Source organism: Dermochelys coriacea, chromosome 5 (genome assembly GCF_009764565.3).
Source record: "Dermochelys coriacea isolate rDerCor1 chromosome 5, rDerCor1.pri.v4, whole genome shotgun sequence".
NCBI classification, from domain to species: Eukaryota; Metazoa; Chordata; order Testudines; family Dermochelyidae; genus Dermochelys; species Dermochelys coriacea.
The window spans coordinates 66,417,630-66,433,221 of record NC_050072.1 but is presented as its reverse complement, the minus strand read 5'-3'; the positions used below and the strand labels follow the sequence as shown (position 1 = coordinate 66,433,221).

At 36.7% G+C, this 15,592-nt stretch overlaps 1 protein-coding gene across 23 annotated transcripts in view; it reads right to left on the bottom strand.

Annotated features, from left to right (window-relative positions):
* Nucleotides 1-15,592, bottom strand: part of PAM (peptidylglycine alpha-amidating monooxygenase) — a 212,775-nt gene that overhangs the window by 84,990 nt on the left and 112,193 nt on the right. For all 23 annotated transcript variants that reach the window (XM_038401384.2, XM_038401392.2, XM_038401389.2 and 20 more), the window contains 2 exons: nucleotides 10,029-10,114; nucleotides 5,816-5,899 (listed from right to left, as the gene is read on the bottom strand). In XM_038401384.2, coding sequence (XP_038257312.1) covers nucleotides 5,816-5,899; nucleotides 10,029-10,114 — 170 coding nt within the window. The remainder of the gene's footprint in view (nucleotides 1-5,815; nucleotides 5,900-10,028; nucleotides 10,115-15,592) is intronic.

The following is a 15,592-nucleotide window of genomic DNA, read 5'->3' as shown; positions in this document are numbered from 1 at the left end:
ATATATCTAGGAACAACAAATGTAGGCCATAATTACAGAATGTATCCTGGGAATCAGTGACCATGAAAGAGACATGGGGATCACGGTGGCTAAGCAGCTGAACATGAGCTCCCAGTGCAATGCTGTGGCCCAAGGGGCTAATGCAAACCTTGATGGTATAAACAGGGTAATTTCAAATAGCAATAGCGAGGTTATAGTACCTCTGTATTTGGCACAGGAGCAACTGCTATTGGAATACCCTGTCCAGTATTGGTGTCCACCCTTCAAGGAGGACATTGAAAAACTGGAGATGGTTCAGAGAAGTGCTACAAGAATGATTAAATGATTGGAAACCATGCCTTATAGTTATAGGCTCTAAGAACTCAATTCATTTAGCTTAACATAGAAAAAGTTAAGGGGTGACTTGATCAGTCTTTAAGTACCTACACAGGGAATAGAAATATGATAATAGAGGACCCTTCAATCTAGCAGAGAAAAGTATTACAAGAAACAAAGGGTGGACGTTATAGATAGATGCATTCAAACTAGAAATAAAAGCAAAATTTTTTAGAGAGGATAATTAACCATTTAAACAGTTTACCAAGGGCTGTGATGGATTCTCCATTGCTGGAAATTTTAAAATCAAGACTGGATGTTTTTTCTAGAAGTGTGCTCTAGCTCAAGTACAACTATTAGATTTGCAGCAGGAATTAAAATAGGGAAGTTCTATGCTCTGTATTATACAGGATGTCATATTAGATGATCACAATGGTTCCTTCTAGTGTTAAAAACCTGTGAATCTATATAGGTGCGTCCACCTCACTGAAATATGTGACAACATTTATTTTGTTGAGGAAGGGGTGGGAGAAGCATTTTAGCTTCTGTGCCCTCCACATGTTCTCTTCCTTCTGAAGCCCAATGGTGGGTGCAGAGGTTTCTATACTTAGGAAAGTGGAGATTTTTTTCAAAGGCACAAATGACAGTTAGGGTCATTTGTCCCAAATGACATTTGTCCCAAATGACATTTGCCCCAAAAGTCTTCACCAATTGTACTTAAAGATATTAGGTTTTTCAAACAATGCAGTAAGTTAATCACAATGTAAAGCAAAGAAAAATATCAGATCCAAAACATTTCATGTGGATAAAACAAGTTTAAAAAATCATTATTAGGAAAGAATCAGCTTTTTAAATGATCAAGTTTAACAACACAGGGTAACCTGGTACATCCAAAATTCAAAGCTATATAGTGTGCATTTAAGAACCCTAAAATAAAGATAAAATAGGTCCTAACTGCATCTTGCCTGACTTCTCCCACCAAGCCTAGGGAGCTCATGCCCTGAAATACTGGCCCCATTTCAGCCCCCAACCATATGGCTTCCACCTTCTCAGTGGACCTGTTGGGTCAAAACATTTCAGTTTCCCCTAGAAACCAAAGCAGAAAGGGAAGTACAGATCCAGGTGCCAGTGTGCCCTTTTCCATGACTGCTTCCCATCTCTTTCCTTCTTTTTCTGTTCTCTCACTTCTCATATGCCATAAACCTCTTCTCCTCTTTTAGTCGATTACCATCCCCAAAGATGTGCATTAAATAGTCAGCTCAACCATTTCACTTGCAAGTTGTATTTCTTTCCCTTGGCCTTTGTTATTCTTAATTGTTTTAGACTCTTTGGGGGCAGGGACTACAACCTGGTATATGCAGGGCAGGATTAAGGCACACACATTACAAGCAGCCAAACAACATTAACTCTGCCCTGTAGCAACGGTATGGGGGGGGGGAGGGGGAAATCCGTGCGCCTCCCAATATATTTTTAAAAATCAGTTTAATTCAATCTGGATCCATTCACACTAAAACAGATTAATCGTAATAGCATGGTTATAGCATTGCATATCCCTACAGGGCAGAGTTAAATTTGTTTGAGTTCCTTAATTGTGCATTTCTATACCTTAAAATATTCTGATTTCATTTACACTGAACCTTAATTTTGAATGTCCTGGTTTTGTAATGCTTGTATTTGGAATAATTGACATCTTTTTCACCCTTAATTTCATCATATGTACTTCCACAACCATAACTCCACCTTAATGTAGTTTTTTGTTTAGGAGTATAAATAGTAATAAAACAAAAAACTGATTCTCCCCCGCCTCCCATTTAATTTGATAACCCTTTTCTAAACATGACTGTTTTTACAGATCTCACTCTATATTTGTGAATTTGTTCTTTTTGCATATAGGCTTTATTTTTTAACCCATAAGTGTTTTGGACCACATGTAGTGGTCTTTAACTTTGGTCTCTGACCACAAAATTGTTTAACTAAATACAGAAGCATTATCATTTGGGTTGTATCTGAGAAAAATAGCATAATTTGCTTATTAACTGGTTAAATGAAATCAGTTGAAAAAGTACAGTACAGATATATATGTGTACTTTGGGAGAAAAGAATGAAAATGCAAATGGGAGCAGAGTTGAATAATTACAATATGCATAATTCATTACTACATCTACAGCCAAATATTTTATACTTGTATATCCAGTAAAAAAGTACATCTGTAATGTCTTATGTCACACAGTACACTGAACTCTGAATACTGCTACTGAATCCGTGGACTGTTACTGCTGTTTTCATTACTGAGAAAGTGCCAGATGACATGAATTAAATGAATAGATTTCATCCTTCATTCTGAATTATTACACATTATGTGTACTCTACTTTGTAAAAAAGTGCATCTATTATATTCTTACAGTTGAAAATCCCTCTCTTAGTTTAAGTCCTGGCACATATAAGACAAGTTTCTTTTGGATAATTTCTGAAGTGTTAAAAATATTTTAAAGCTGTTCAGAGAGCTCAACATTAAATCTGCTTGAAAAGCACAATCAAGGTTTAGAGAGAATTATATCAGATTACATTTTTCCCTACTCAAACTGAGATTATCACAAGCAAGCTAAATTAGAAGCTTTTTTTGATCACAGAAGAAAAATGAAATATTTTGCATGTTAAAAATAAAAGGTTGGAGCACTCAGTACAACAAGTACTGAAGACAGACCAGATGGTATTTTGTCATACTTATTTTAATCTCTCTCTTCTAACAACTTTAGTAGTATCCAACAATCCCATCAGTTATTGACAAAAAGTAGAGCTATTGAGATTAATAGAAATACTGATAATCTTTCCCCAAGCCCTTTCTTCTACCTTACTTTGGAAACTTGAAAAGATAGGTTGTGTAAGTTAAAGCAGTTACCACAATGGATTTTCGTGACAAAGAACAGAGCATGTAGCAGGCAAACAACTTCAGGGGTTCACTGTTTTCCATTTAAAAAAAATAACCACACATACACAAGCTTTATTATTAGAAATTTAATAAAAAATAATCCCACATGTGACTTGTACTTAATACTGAAAAGGAACTCTCAACTTCCCCAAGCAATAACGAAGAGCAGGCTCTCGCCTAATATATTTTCTTTGGAGGGTTGTGATTTTAATTATAAATTCTTGTGGCAAATGATGATTCCCAAGAGTTTGCACTGGCTCACCTGTATTGTTACATGTAGAAACAAATTCTTTCTGAGCACAGATAGGAGCAGCCATAGTTGTGCAATATACCCTTCTACTGTCCACATAAAATTAAAACAGGTACAGCACTCTCCATTTGTGCAGACTTTATTTTTGGTCAATTATTATGGGGCTTTACAGCCTTATATCCCCTCATATCACAAACATTTAAAAACTTTTGAAAATAAAAACAAGTAAAAATAGCAGGAACTTATTCAATCACTGAGTACATCTCCCTGCTTGTGCAGAATTATTTTCTACAGTACAGTTTCTAATGCTTTGTATACTGAAATCTATTTTTAAGTGCAACGTAATAATGTACAGTTTGGTCTGTTAAAGGATAACAGAAGGCCATATGGCTAATGTACCAATCCTGTATTGCAAACAGTCCTCAAGTGTGGAAAAATAAATGCACATATCTGAAAAATGTCAGAATAAGTCACTTTATGTTGTTTGTTTGTTTTGAAGTTCTGCATTAGCATTCTCCTGCTACTATATATATTTCCCCTTGTCCAGAAAATAGATTAGAGAGGGATTTATAATAATGAAATCCAAATGCTCACTGATACCATTAAACAATATGCTAGCTATGCTTGAGAGGATTAATTTGAGATATCAAACGATACTTACAAAAATGAAATCATCAAAACTATTTTTTATAACTCTGATCACAGCTTTTCTATTAAATATCAAGATATCATATCCATGTCAGCAGAAATATAATGAATTATTTTGGTTTTTTTGTGCAAGTATTCCACTGTAAAGCAAGACGACAACACTTCAATCTGTTTCTGAGATTGGTATAGTTCTTGGCAGGTTCAAGTCACTCTGCTTTTTACCAGTACTAAACATTTTAGTGAAGTCCTTGTTAATTTAAGGACAGGGAATAAAACTATGCTGACAAAATATTAGCAAGAGATATATTTTAATAATGGTGTAATTCTACACTAAAAAGAAAAAAGATTTGATTTACCATTTAAAAAGGGGAATCATTTCCTAACTCTTGCAGTTTAAGTTTTTGAAACAACGTATAGAATTGACAAATCTTTTAAATGCATGTTGATCCAATTTAGCAAAGCTGAATGCTTTAAGGATTTTGAAAGTAAACATAAACAGCACTTTACAAAACAAAAAAACAAACAAATAAAAGTCAGTGATCCTGCCTCAAAGCTTTTACTAACAATTTACTTTTCGGATCCAAACTTGTTACTGTATTTGATCATAGGTGTACTACCTAATTTATAAGAGCCATATTTAGCTCCAGTTTTGAAGAGGATTAATATTTGAATAGCTGATTGTACTCATGCTTCACATAAATTGGATTTTTGTGGTGTTTAGATGAAAGTGTATCAAATGCAGTCTGTCCCTTTAGGTGACGGTAAACAGGGAAGCCACCATCTGGATTTTTGATTCGTGACTAGAGAACAAAACTCCTAATTCAGAAAAATGTGCAGAAAGCAGGAGGCTTACAAGGTGGATATTTGACCCTTATGTTATAGAAATTCACAAAAAATGTGTAATAAATATAAATGTATTGTCCTCCCAGCCTTTCACAGATGCTGGTAGTACTGGTGTATATTTTAGATGTTCTATTGGATAGATATACTAGAGCAAAAAAACCGTATATTCTGGCTGTAGAGTCTATCCACATGCATTAACAAAAACAAACAAAAGAGCAATATTTATATTTTCTTACTCTCAAAATACTCATGTTATTATCATGCTTCTTTGAATACTGATTGATTAATGTCTCTCTCTCCTTAACCAAGATTCAAACCAGATATAGGCATTGCACTGATTTATTGCACTCATTAACATAACTGAAAAATCAAGATTTATGAATACAAAATCTATTCCAATATGCTATTCTATTTTATAGTATTTTACACTAAAATATAAACTTGAAAGAAAGATGCAAAATAACTTTCTCAGAGAAAAAAAGATGTTAAATTGTTCTGAGAAGGAGTCTGACTCTACTTACAGAGCCAACATGAAGATGACCACAGTTGCCTTTTGTTGTTTTCTTTGAAATTTTACTAAAATATAACCTTGTCTCTCTCCTTTCCATACATCTTTTTAAAAGTTTAAGTCAAGCTTATATTTTTAAGTTAACTTTTTAGGTGCTCATCTAAACACAGCATGCCCTCTTCTTCTACCCCCACTAGTGGCAACTCCAAAGGAAATTATTTTAATAGGTAACAAATGCTATTTTTTTTTGGAGCAATCTAAATTTTTTCAGAAAGGAATATATGAAATCATATTTTCAGACTAGAGTTTCCAAAATACATACCTCTGAATGCACTGACATCCCCATAATGTACTTGGAGCACAAAATATTTGCTACCCGTTTCTCCTCCAACTTTGAATCCAACACCTTAAAATAAAGATGAGTTAGGGTTATGGAAACAATACAAAAGGTGTATTTTAAATAGTTAGATACGAGTAACACTGTTTAAAAGTCCAAGACTGAATATTTAGACTGGCAGTGGAGGAGGAAAGTTTCATTTTAAGATGTCAGTGAAAAAACTACTGGTCATAGAAACTACAAAATAAATACATAAATAAAATAGAGCTGAAGTGTCACAGAACAAACTTCTGATACTCTATCAGTCTGAGTCATAGTCATCAATGAAGAGTAGACTAATTTAGGCAAATAATTCCTTCATTCCAATGCATATTAGGTAGGATTATAAAACAAGAAGATGCGCATGTTCTTTATTAGCCACAAAGGATCCTAATATAACGAATGCTTATTTTCATTTCCCATTTTAACAGTTAATTTAAGTGTAACAAGATGTAAATTGCTATGTATTTGTGCATAAAATATTAAGATTAGCAATACGGAAACTTAATTTTCCACCCCAAAATGTTCAACACAGCAAAAATTGTTATTTTCATGGAAGTTGTCAAAATGTGCAGGTTTCCAAGTAAAATAACAATGGGGTGACAAATCATCAATAGATATTACAGAGGAACTTGAAAGAATGAACACAAATTACAGAGCACCAGCATCACTGATAAGGATCTTTCCACACCTGCCCAACAATGAAAATATCTGGAGAGAAGCAGAAAAAGCAATCTCTGCCTATTCAGCCTGTGAATCCCACTAGATTAATAAATGCCAGTGGCAAAGCTTCTCTGTGAAGAGGGTTGCAGAATCTCTACGCACAAGCATAATATCAATAAGAAAAAAATAAGGAAAGAAAGGAAAACTGGTAACTCATTTAAACATCTGCAGTCATGAGTGGTTTAGAGACAGCAACTAATTGCCAGCTGGGGTTTGGCATGTACTTTAGCACCTTAGCTCCCTGGATTGTGCAGTTTTGGTCAACTGTAGCTACAATTCACGTTTTTTCCCCTCATCCAAGTGAATATGCTCAGAGCTCAAGTAATGTCCCTGCTGATTAATATACAAGGAGATTTCCAGAAAAGCTAGTCACTGTTCATGGAAATGGAACTCGTGGATAAAGGGGAAAGGTGACTCATTTTAAAGGGATTGCAATAAAATAAAGATATCCTTAAACGAAAGCTACACCTTCCATAGATAGTAAATATATTTCCAGTACACTCCAGAGGCTGTCCTGGAATAATGCAACAGAGTATTACACTGAGAGTGGCCCACTGAAAATCTGATGGGATTCATCCAAAGGACAATGTCATATAAAAATGAAGGCATATATGTGCTCTCCAATTGTTTCAAAACATCAAGCTGTGAAATAGATTGTGTACAGAAAGGCCTTACAGATCTGTAAGTTCCCAGACTCAAAATACACGACAAAATTGAAAGACACATATATGTAGATGGAAGCCTCTATACAACCTCTAATCAGATAGTTTCTCTCTCTTTTTTGGAGCTTGTCTGAAATGCACTTGTGCTATTGAATTACAAACAGGACCCATTATCTACATACGCAGTGGTGTGTGTTGTAAGGGGATAGAACTGGCATTTTAAAGGCTCCCAACTCCTTGTATAATTTTTGTCAACCACCAAGCTCTGCTTCCAAATTTTCTTTTCCAAGTTAAATTTTTTTTTAAGTTGGGAAAGAATATCAAAATCTTCCTCAACCTTCTCCACTTAATTCAGGGAGGATTTCTCATAGTCCTTAGATAACATTAAAAATGCATTTATTTGCCCAAGCTTTTCCTCAGAGGTAAGGGGCACAGAGGAGAAGAGATGGCACAATTGGAGGGAAAATGTGATTGAATCCATAAGAGAGGTTACGGCAGAAGCGATATAGGATTTCTTGTGGGATTTTGTCGTTGTCGCTGTGATGATGTTCTCTTTTCTTTACATTTCATAAGTGTTTTTTTTTAAATCTGTGATTTTAAATGTGTGTAGTGGTGCACCTAAAACATGGGAAAGGAGAATCAAAGAGAAAAGACCACCACCATGCTTTGTCACAAAGGCATGCCTGTCAATCATCTCATTAAGGCTGTGACTGCCTTGAGTTTTCAGATACCTGTCCTGGAAAGTTCCCAATCCTAGGCTGCGAGTTGAGTTCTACAAAATAAGGTTTTTTATTAAGGAAGATTTTGATAAACTCCTATAGCTGCGGTGAAGACCAAGGAGGTCTGTGGCTGCCTGCGTATTCCTTCCCCTTTTCCCTGCTCTGTCCCCTCTGTTGGGCCTCTGAGATTGGCACAGAAGGATAACAGCCACAGAGCAAAAAAATGCATCCGATGAAGTAGGCTGTAGCTCACAAAAGCTTATGCTCAAATAAATTTTTTAGTCTCTAAGGTGCCACAAGTCGTCCTCTTCTTTTCGCGAATACAAACTAATATGGCTGCTACTCTGAAACCAGAACAAAACACTGTCTGTCCAGTCCTTATCTATACTTCTGCCCAGATTCTCATCTTAGCACTCAGAGGCAATAGGGACAGCTGGCAAGCACTTTGACAGGAATCAGGAGAAGGGAAAACAAGGCGCAGAAATCCCAGTATCTTCCCCACTTCCAAAAGAAAGGCAATCAAAGAAGACCAGATGCCTCCCAGAAGAGATACAATAAGGAAAAAGAGAAGGCCCAGAGGTCCCAGCTCCTAGAAAGAGAATAAGGGAAAATCACCCTGAAGATGCTGGTGAGGGAAAGCCCATCCATCCATTACCTACATATGCCAGGCAATGTCCCAGAATTGACTAAGGACTAAGGGAGGTGGGGTTGGGAACAGGGAATCACAGGGTTTTGTGGGACCCTCAACAGGTTTGGTTAGGCATACAGAAGTTAGGATGCTTATATGAATCCTAAAACTTTACACGTTTCAATCATCATATTAAAAAATAACCTAAATCCCTGAGCATGTACACAAAACTTTCCAGCAACTCCCCAGCCCACAGCTTATTTAAACTATAAAGACTTAAATTTTGCAATTACAAGATCACTGAAAGGTACCCAGTTCAGAGGTGGTGCTTGTAAAGACCTCAGTGACAGCATGTATAAATTCCTAACAGCCCTCCTTCTACCACCTGCCCAAACCAGCACAGACAGAACAACAAGGAAGAATACAGAGCATCTTCCAACTCCTCCAAGGCGTCTAGTAAGGCAAAGGGGATGGACAATAAATAAAACCAGCTGGGGACATGAAAAGAGCGAGTTCACAATTTCCACCTTATACAAGCGTTGCTTCCAGGGGAGTGCAAAAGATGCAAGTGGAGGCCAGGCAACTTCTGGTGGACCCCTCCTGCCACTGTATGTCCCTATATAAAAATCTCACAATTCTCACTTAAGAAGTTGAAGGGTCTCTAACTCTGTATTTATGAAAAGGAAAGGAGTATTTGTGGCCCCTTAGAGACTAACAAGTTTATTTGAGCATAAGCTTTCGTGAGCTACAGCTCACTTCATCGGATGCAACTCACGAAAGCTTATGCTCAAATAAATTTGTTAGTCTCTAAGGGGCCACAAATACGCCTTTCCTTTTTGCGAATACAGACTAACACTGCTACTACTCTGAAATCTGTATTTATGCTTTCTCTTTTTTCTTAAAAACAAAAAACAAACAGCCCCCTCCTCCTCGGTCCCCCCGTTGTAGTGGGATGCAGTGCATTCAAGTGGCAAGGGTGCTGAACTAGAAGTCAGAAGACCTGGGTTCTATTCCCAGCTCCACCACTGACCTGCTCTGTGACACTGTGCAAGTCACTTTCTCTCACCCCAATTTCCCCATCTGTGAAATGGAGATAATGAAACTTTCACTTAGTTGAAAAGCACTCGGAGACCTATGCATGACGAGTTGTGCAAGAGCTAATTATTATATTGTTCTCCTTTAGTCCTGATTTATAATCCATAATGTTACATGGAATAAGAAAATCACATATGTTCATAACTACATAGTAAATAATATTAAGTATCACAATTAATGAGATTGAAGTATGTACACTTTTAACCAACTGAAACCACTAAATGAAAGACAGAACAAAAGAGATTGCAAGAGGGAGCAGGGAGCTCCTCCTCCTCTTCTCCTATCCCCCCTGCCCAATTGGAGGGAATTCCACAAAATGAAAGGCACCTTACCTTTGGGTAGTCTGGTGGGAGGAGCATTTCTTGCCCAAGCATATAAAATGTTGGACTTGTCTGTACACGTTCCTTCATCACAGTCCCTAAGACCATAGAGATAAGAAAATATAATTTATTATATTTTGATTTTGCCAGCTGCAGCTCTCTCAAGCTCCAGGTGGACTATGTACATTGAAATGCTAATTTTACCAAAACACGTTTCATGAACCCTAAATACAGTGCTCTGACAAAGAAAACTTTCCTGGCTACCAATATGGCCACCTTTGCAGCGTACATCACAACCTCCTTTCCTCTCCCCCCCGGAAGAGACTGGAACAAGAGAGCCTTGCAGAATGTTTTGATGGTCACCAAACTGTCCATCTGGCAAACCAAGGTGAGAAGTGAGTTTTGTAGCCCATGAATCCTTACTAAGACAGCATTTCCTTCCATCTGATTACACCAAAAGGCTGTTAGCTCAAGTACCTCAAATGACTGCAGCTAACAAAGTAGCACATGGGGATAGAAGCCATGATGTCCTACATAGAAAGACGACAAATCAGAGTTTCAGATTAAAACCAACACTTTAAAATTACCCCAGAAATCCACTAGCAACAAGTGCAGGTGGCAGAGGGAAGTTTGTCTACAGCATGGGGTAGGGAGTAGAAAGCAATAGATAAGAAAATAGATAAGATAATAGCAATAGATAAGAAAATAGCAATGCAATCAAAGAACAGCATGATCTTATTGCCTTTCCCCTCAACCTATCTATTTATGACCCTCACTATCATGTTAGGATTACTTTAGACTGTATGCTCTCTAGGACAGTGACTGTATTTTACTCATTTGTGAGAGACTTCTAGCATTTTTCTTGAGTGTGCAAAAAAATTAAATAATAATAATCACAAAGGAGAGGTGTAATATTCTTGTCAAGTGACAGATCACAAACCAGGGTACTAATTTTAACACGAACTGCAGACTCTAGAGGTTTGAACCTGTAGCCCATACTAGAATACTAACTGATCCAACCAAAAGTGGGATAACCAAAGCAAGGTCCATACTTAACTATCGTGGGAGGGCCACAATAGTTAAGGGTGCGTTATTATGTGTGTTTAATGGTGGGCCTTTCTAAGTCCCCTAAAATCAACATGCTTAGATTTCTTTAAAATTTGGTGTGCCTCAGAACAGTGCAGGGTACGGTTAATGACCCAAATCTGGAATCTGTTAAGCCAGGGGGTCTGGAGATTTAAGCCTCCCGCAAACAGCCATTTATATCAAACTATTGATGTGATAGGTTTCAGAGTAGCAGCCGTGTTAGTCTGTATCCACAAAAAGAAAAGGAGTACTTGTTAGTCTCGAAGGTGCCACAAGTACTACTTTTTCTTTTTATTGATGTGATGTGGGTTGAAATGGCCTCAGTCTGTTGAGTTTTACCCTTGGTAGGCATGGCATCTATTAAATCTTTGAGGGACCCAAACTGAGAACAGTATTTAAGAAAATGTACATATTTTACACTGCACATGTGCCAATGCAGAAAGAACATCTAGGATTTTTCCATTTCTTCCATCTAAAATCCAAATGGTTACTCAGATTTCTATGAAATTTGGTAGGCCTTCTGGGGCATATTAGTGATCCAAATTTGGGGTCTAAAACATGGGCAACCTTAACACTGCATTTCCTGGTTTTCCTAAGTTACATGTTTTGGTCAACTGAACGTTTTGCGAGGGAATGACATTCCACCAAACAAGTTTAACACTGAATTAATATAGTTTTTTGCCACTGAATTTGCTTTGGTGTGCATGTGCAACCACACATTAGTTGCCTTCCTAATAATGGAAGAAAATAAAATATGCAGACCATGAATTTTGGAACAAATCTGCAAGAACTGTTTCCAACTATCCTAAACTGTTCAAGCAGCTAGAAAATGACCAGAGATTGTTTTCTTAAAAAGAAGAAAAAATAATAGCTGAAAAAAAAAAAACAAAGAAAGTTTTCAAAAAACTGACAGAAAAGCTACATTTGTATTTCAAGAACTCCAGGTTTTCTGATCTTCTAAATTGTGCAGATACATGCATATATTTTAAACTTTTGGTGCAGATTGAATGTGGGCTCGGTTATCTAAATGGAACAAAACTGAAACTATACAACTGACAAGATGGTGAACAGTCTTAGCTGAGCATATGCTATGTCTGACCCGATATGAACTTATACAGTGTGAATTAATAATGGAAAACTGAAAAATCAAAAAATAAATTGTTACAAAACAGGAAAAGACAAAAACACCATGGAATTCAGGACCAAGTAGCAATGAATTGTGTTATTTTCAGCAATTTACAGCAAAGCTGCTTTCTAATACTCTCATTCCGAGCAGCTAAGTTATTATTTCAGGTTAGTCCTCATAGGATTCTCATTTAGATTGCCCTTTTCAAATATTAATGTCCCAATCAAAATTTAAAATGTGTTTCAAGCCCCCTTTTGACTTATTAATATTCATACCATATTGATGAGAATGCATGTCTGCAACTTTAATAGTCTTGAGTTCTTGAACCTTTGATATCCTCTTTGACAACCTCTTAACCTCCAACTCGTAAGGGAGCCATTCTATACCGCAAGTGCCTTCAACTGGATCAGTCACTAAATAGTGCTAGACTGTCACTCTGAATTATCCTAACATGGAGGGTTAGCATGTTAAGCAGCCTCTTCTTGTATTTTGTTAAAGTACATTTAAGTTCCAAAGTTATCCTGGAAACATCCAAAGAGAGCACTGGAGCAAAAATCTAATCTTTACAAAACGTTGTAGCATTGTAAAGTTCAAAATGGCTAGCTTTCAAATCTTACCAAGTTTACAAAATTGGAAGTCTCCACAACATCCCGCTCTTTCATATTTTTTTTTTAAAAAGGGAGCAGTCATCTTTTATTTTGAATGAATTACTTGATAAGTAGGTCTTAAGCTTTTATCTACTCATTCTAAACTCTGGATTAATCCTTCCAGCTCTGCACAGGGGACGATCACTGGAATGCACAGGCTGATAAAGGTCGGGAAGGCAACCAAAAAGGATGATCTTTTTAATAATCCTACTGTTTCAAGATTTCTGAATGACTCTACTTGTGACTTGCAATAGTATCTGTATATTAAAATATAAACATAAGCATACTATTAAGCAAACTAGAGAAAACAAATATGAAATTCCAACAAAAATGCCATACATTTTTGTTAAAGCCAATGAATACTTGCACAGTTTTTTTGGGAAATTCTCAGATTTTTCTCTTTATAATACTCAACTGCTTTCCACCCCCCAGATATATTAGTAAGTAAGGGGAACTTTCAGTTTCTCTGTAACAATAAAGTAACCTGCTAATGTTTATATGAAGTGACCTGTAATGATATCCAATTTCAACTGGTGGTGACATTCAAAAACAAATCTGAAACCCAGAATTTTTATACATTTCTTTTTCGACTATTTATATTTGAGCATACTCCCCAAAAAGCACCTTTCAGAAAGATCTGACAATAGATGGAAAAGATTATCTGAATTCACACAATCATCTAGGTAACATGAGCTAAGCAGTTTTATTCCAGTATGTTGCACTCAAGGATGGCCACATTGCACCCAGAAATAGCATCTTAAAACGTAAGTAGTTCTATTTTTGTCAAGCAGTGATAACCTAACATGCATCGTTGTCCTTCCAATCATTATTGGGGCTACTGATGCAGTTATTTTTGAGATTTCTACTGTTTACCAGTTTAGAAAAATATTACAGTACGTCAAGAGAATAAACTTCATTTGTTTTGACTGTCTGTCACAGAGAACAGAATCATCTCAGATTGGAAGGAGTTGAATCTACTGTAATTGTATCTTTCGAAAAACACATGCTCTAACTCAAACAGTAGTTAAAGGTAAGGAGTACTTGTGGCACCTTAGAGACTAACAAATTTATTAGAGCATAAGCTTTCGTGAGCTACAGCTAGCTCACGAAAGCTTATGCTCTAATAAATTTGTTAGTCTCTAAGGTGCCACAAGTACTCCTTTTCTTTTTGCGAATACAGACTAACACGGCTGCTACTCTGAAACCAGTAGTTAAAGGTGTGATGCAGCAATTATTGGGTGAAATTCTATGCCTTGTTTTATGAAGGTGGTCAGACCTGACAGGTGATCATAATGGTCCTCTCTGGCATTAAAGTTTATGAATCCTTGTGGAGTAGACTATGCTTTGTATGTTCAGGATGTTGTGAATCAGAGAAAAGAAACAGGTATATCTTCTTCTAATTCTGTATACTAATGATGATTAGTATTAAGAAAATCTTGTTACATATTATTATAATAATTTCTGATAATGTCCTTTTCTCATCATTTCATTCTTCCTAAACCTTCTTCACATCCCAAATGATTTGGCTGAGAATTGTACAATATTGCTCCAAAGCCCATCACCACTCATGTTTCTTAGTTATCCAGAGGAGTTGGTGAGAAAAGTATAGTTGTTTATAGAAGCATTACCAAAGCACCTAGGTGCCCCAGTCATAGACCAGATTCCTATTGAGCTAAGAGCTGTTCAAATACAGAACTAAAATATGGTCCCGTACCAACGAGCTTACAATCAAATGTAAGATGAGACAATAGATAAATACAGACTGAATGACAGGGGAGTAGAAAAAAAACAAACTATATTGGTTAACATGATAAACAGTGGTCCTGAGCATACCAGCTGCCTAACTGTTGTCAAGTGTTCTGTATTTATCATGGAAAAGGATTGTTTTAAAGAGGGATTTGAAGGAAGATAATATATTAGTTTTTACAGAAAGTTCTTCCAAAGCGTGAGGCGCAGCATCGGAGAAAACAAAATTTAATAAGTGGTAATGGAGGCTGGCATCATGGGCCAATTGGAGTTGACAACTTGATATTGAATGAAAGATGATTGGCAGGGTTGGGATAGGCCATAAGGGACTTTGAAAGTAAAGACAAGTAGCTTATGTTTGTTGTGATACAGAAGTGCAAGACAGCTGAGGGAGGCAAAGAGAGGGATGACGTGGTCAAAGCGATAGGCTAAGAAAGCGATCCTTGCCACAGCATTCTGAGTGGATACGAGACAGATACAAGACTGTATTTCTCAAGGTCCGAGAGAAGGATCTTGTAGTAATCATTATGCAACATAAAAAGAGCCTGAATGAAAGTAAAACTGTGGGATGGATAGGAAAGACCGTTTCTTAGAAATGTTACACAGAAAGAATAGTCAAAATTTAGACATAGGCTGGATGTGAGGACTTTGACAGAGATCTGAATAGATAAGGACACCCAAGCTATGGGCCTGTATATCAGGCAGTACAGAGTTGTCCACAGTGATCAAGAAAGGAGGTAGCAGGGAGAAAGATTAAGAGCTCTGTTTTAGCCATGTTGAGCTTGAATGGATAGCTAGACATCATGAGATATCAGAAATACAAGTTGAGATTTTAGTTTGGATAGAAGGAAACTGTTCTAGAGCAGAGAGGTAGATTTCTGAGTCATCCTCATAGAGATGGTAGTTGAATTTGTGTTTTCAAATGAGATATTACCCAGATAGAGGATGCAGAGGCAGAAGAAAGGGACTAA